General features: G+C 51.7%; 1 protein-coding gene across 1 annotated transcript; it reads left to right on the top strand.

The window, feature by feature from the left end:
- PV07_12613 (uncharacterized protein) lies at positions 1-1,314 on the top strand (the record flags this gene model as incomplete). Its single annotated transcript, XM_016400153.1, has 1 exon — positions 1-1,314. A coding segment is annotated over one exon (875 nt), but the record flags the coding sequence as incomplete, so codon positions are not given.
- Between the last annotated feature and the right edge of the window lie 490 nt (positions 1,315-1,804).

Genomic DNA, 1,804 nt, shown 5'->3' with positions numbered 1-1,804 from the left:
CTGTCGGCTCAGCTGCTTTGGCAGACTATGATACCATTGCGAGTTTAGTAAGCGAACCAGACGACCTGGGCGAGGCACCCGCCGAGCAGTCCCAAGAACATATTCAATATTTGACCATGGTCGGCGACCGAGACATGATACTTGAACAGCTCTTGGATCTTCGAAACGAGCATACGCAACTTGTCGAAGAGCAGAACTGGAGAGCTCATTTCGGCCTCAGCCTGGACGAGGACTCGTTGCATTTTCTAAAATCCTTTGGAGGACAAGAGCAGGCACTCCTTGACGAACTAGAGTATGCGGAACTAGGCTTGGAGGCCTTGAAACAGCTCCAGGCAGACGGTGAAGCTCTGGCAGTCTCAAAAGAAGCTTCCGAGCGTGAGCCAGATGAGGATGAAGCCGCAATGAGGGATTTTGAGCGGACCAGGCCGTCGAGCCAGGCCATTTCCCCGCCTGCCCGGAGATTGGTGCAAAGTCCGCTCTATCAAGGGATTCTGCACCGCAAAATCAGATTGGTGGATCACCTCCGTGGTCCAGATATAATACCAGTGGACCATGGCGACTTCATCAATGCGTGGCTCCTGCACCGATTGCAATCTCTGCCTCGACTGCTCGGCGAGTACATTTCACTCATCGAGACACAATACGGCGACGACGTCGAAGCTGATGATTTGGAACATCTGTTTCTGGAGAAGTGGTTTAACGACTCCTCGGCAGCCGATTTTGCGAAACATCTTAAAGCAAACCTCGCAGAGTCGGCAGATTTGGTGCAGCGAAGCCTTTTGGCCACTGCCATCCGCCCAACGTCTGCAAGGCTGCTGAGGATGGGGCCTTCGACGACCGTACAAGACATCATAGACCAGGCGAAAGGGCAGTAAGTGTTCAACCGAGCCTCTACCGCAAAATAGCGAAAGCCTTCAACAAGGCGACCGATATGGGACCGCCCCTTACTTCTCAGCTTCCTGACGACGTACCGCCATCGGCACCCTTATCCAAGTCTCCCCCGAGGAGAGAATAAAATGGTGCAGGGTCATGTTGCTCTCGTGAAGTCGGAACGGTAGGCCGGGTTCGTTACAAGATAGGAACATTAGATAGGGAGAGCCCTAAGCCTCGCCAACCCTGCCAAAACCTTAATGATGAGGACTATGTTCTAATTGTCTATCTCTCGCAGACGAGGACATTCGATAAGATGTCTCAGGAAGGTGAGATATCTAGGGTGTCCCTATTCACCTCCATATCATTGAAACTCTATGGCTATACTGAGCTATGACACGCCTAGACCGGCGGAAACGGTAACAGGTAGACGAAGGAGTCGCTGAACAAATGGGTATAATGGCCTTGGGGTCGCACATGGTTGTTTTTGGGCCAAAGAGACAATCGCCCTCGAACATTGAATGTATCTACACTGAGCGGCCGGAACGACGTTACCGGGGACAACTGCACAGCTCTGATTCTGACTTCTGCCATCTAAAATCTCGTCGTACATAGAAGGAGAGCTGTGTTTAAACAGCGGCGGCCTCGCTGGAACCTCCGGAGACGGTCTTCTCAACCCATGATTCCAGGAATCAGAATTCCCTCTAGGGGCTTCGTGCCCGCCGAGCGGTGGCGTCCTTAGCGCAGCGAGAATCAATCGTGGCTCCCTCCCAAATTGTTCGTCTCACAATTTAAATCTTCTCTCCGCGATCAACCACCAGCGACACACCATAGATATCTTTCCATCAGTCCGTATTATCACCACCTATGGATATCGTCTCCTCCTCTTCCTTAGAGAAAGATCAATATATTTTGTCTCTCTCGGAAGGCAAAG

The sequence above is a fragment of the Cladophialophora immunda genome, assembly GCF_000835495.1.
Source record: "Cladophialophora immunda strain CBS 83496 unplaced genomic scaffold supercont1.27, whole genome shotgun sequence".
Lineage (NCBI taxonomy): Eukaryota > Fungi > Ascomycota > Eurotiomycetes > Chaetothyriales > Herpotrichiellaceae > Cladophialophora > Cladophialophora immunda.
The sequence above is the reverse complement of the archived record's forward strand: the minus strand, read 5'-3'. Positions and strand labels throughout refer to the sequence as shown.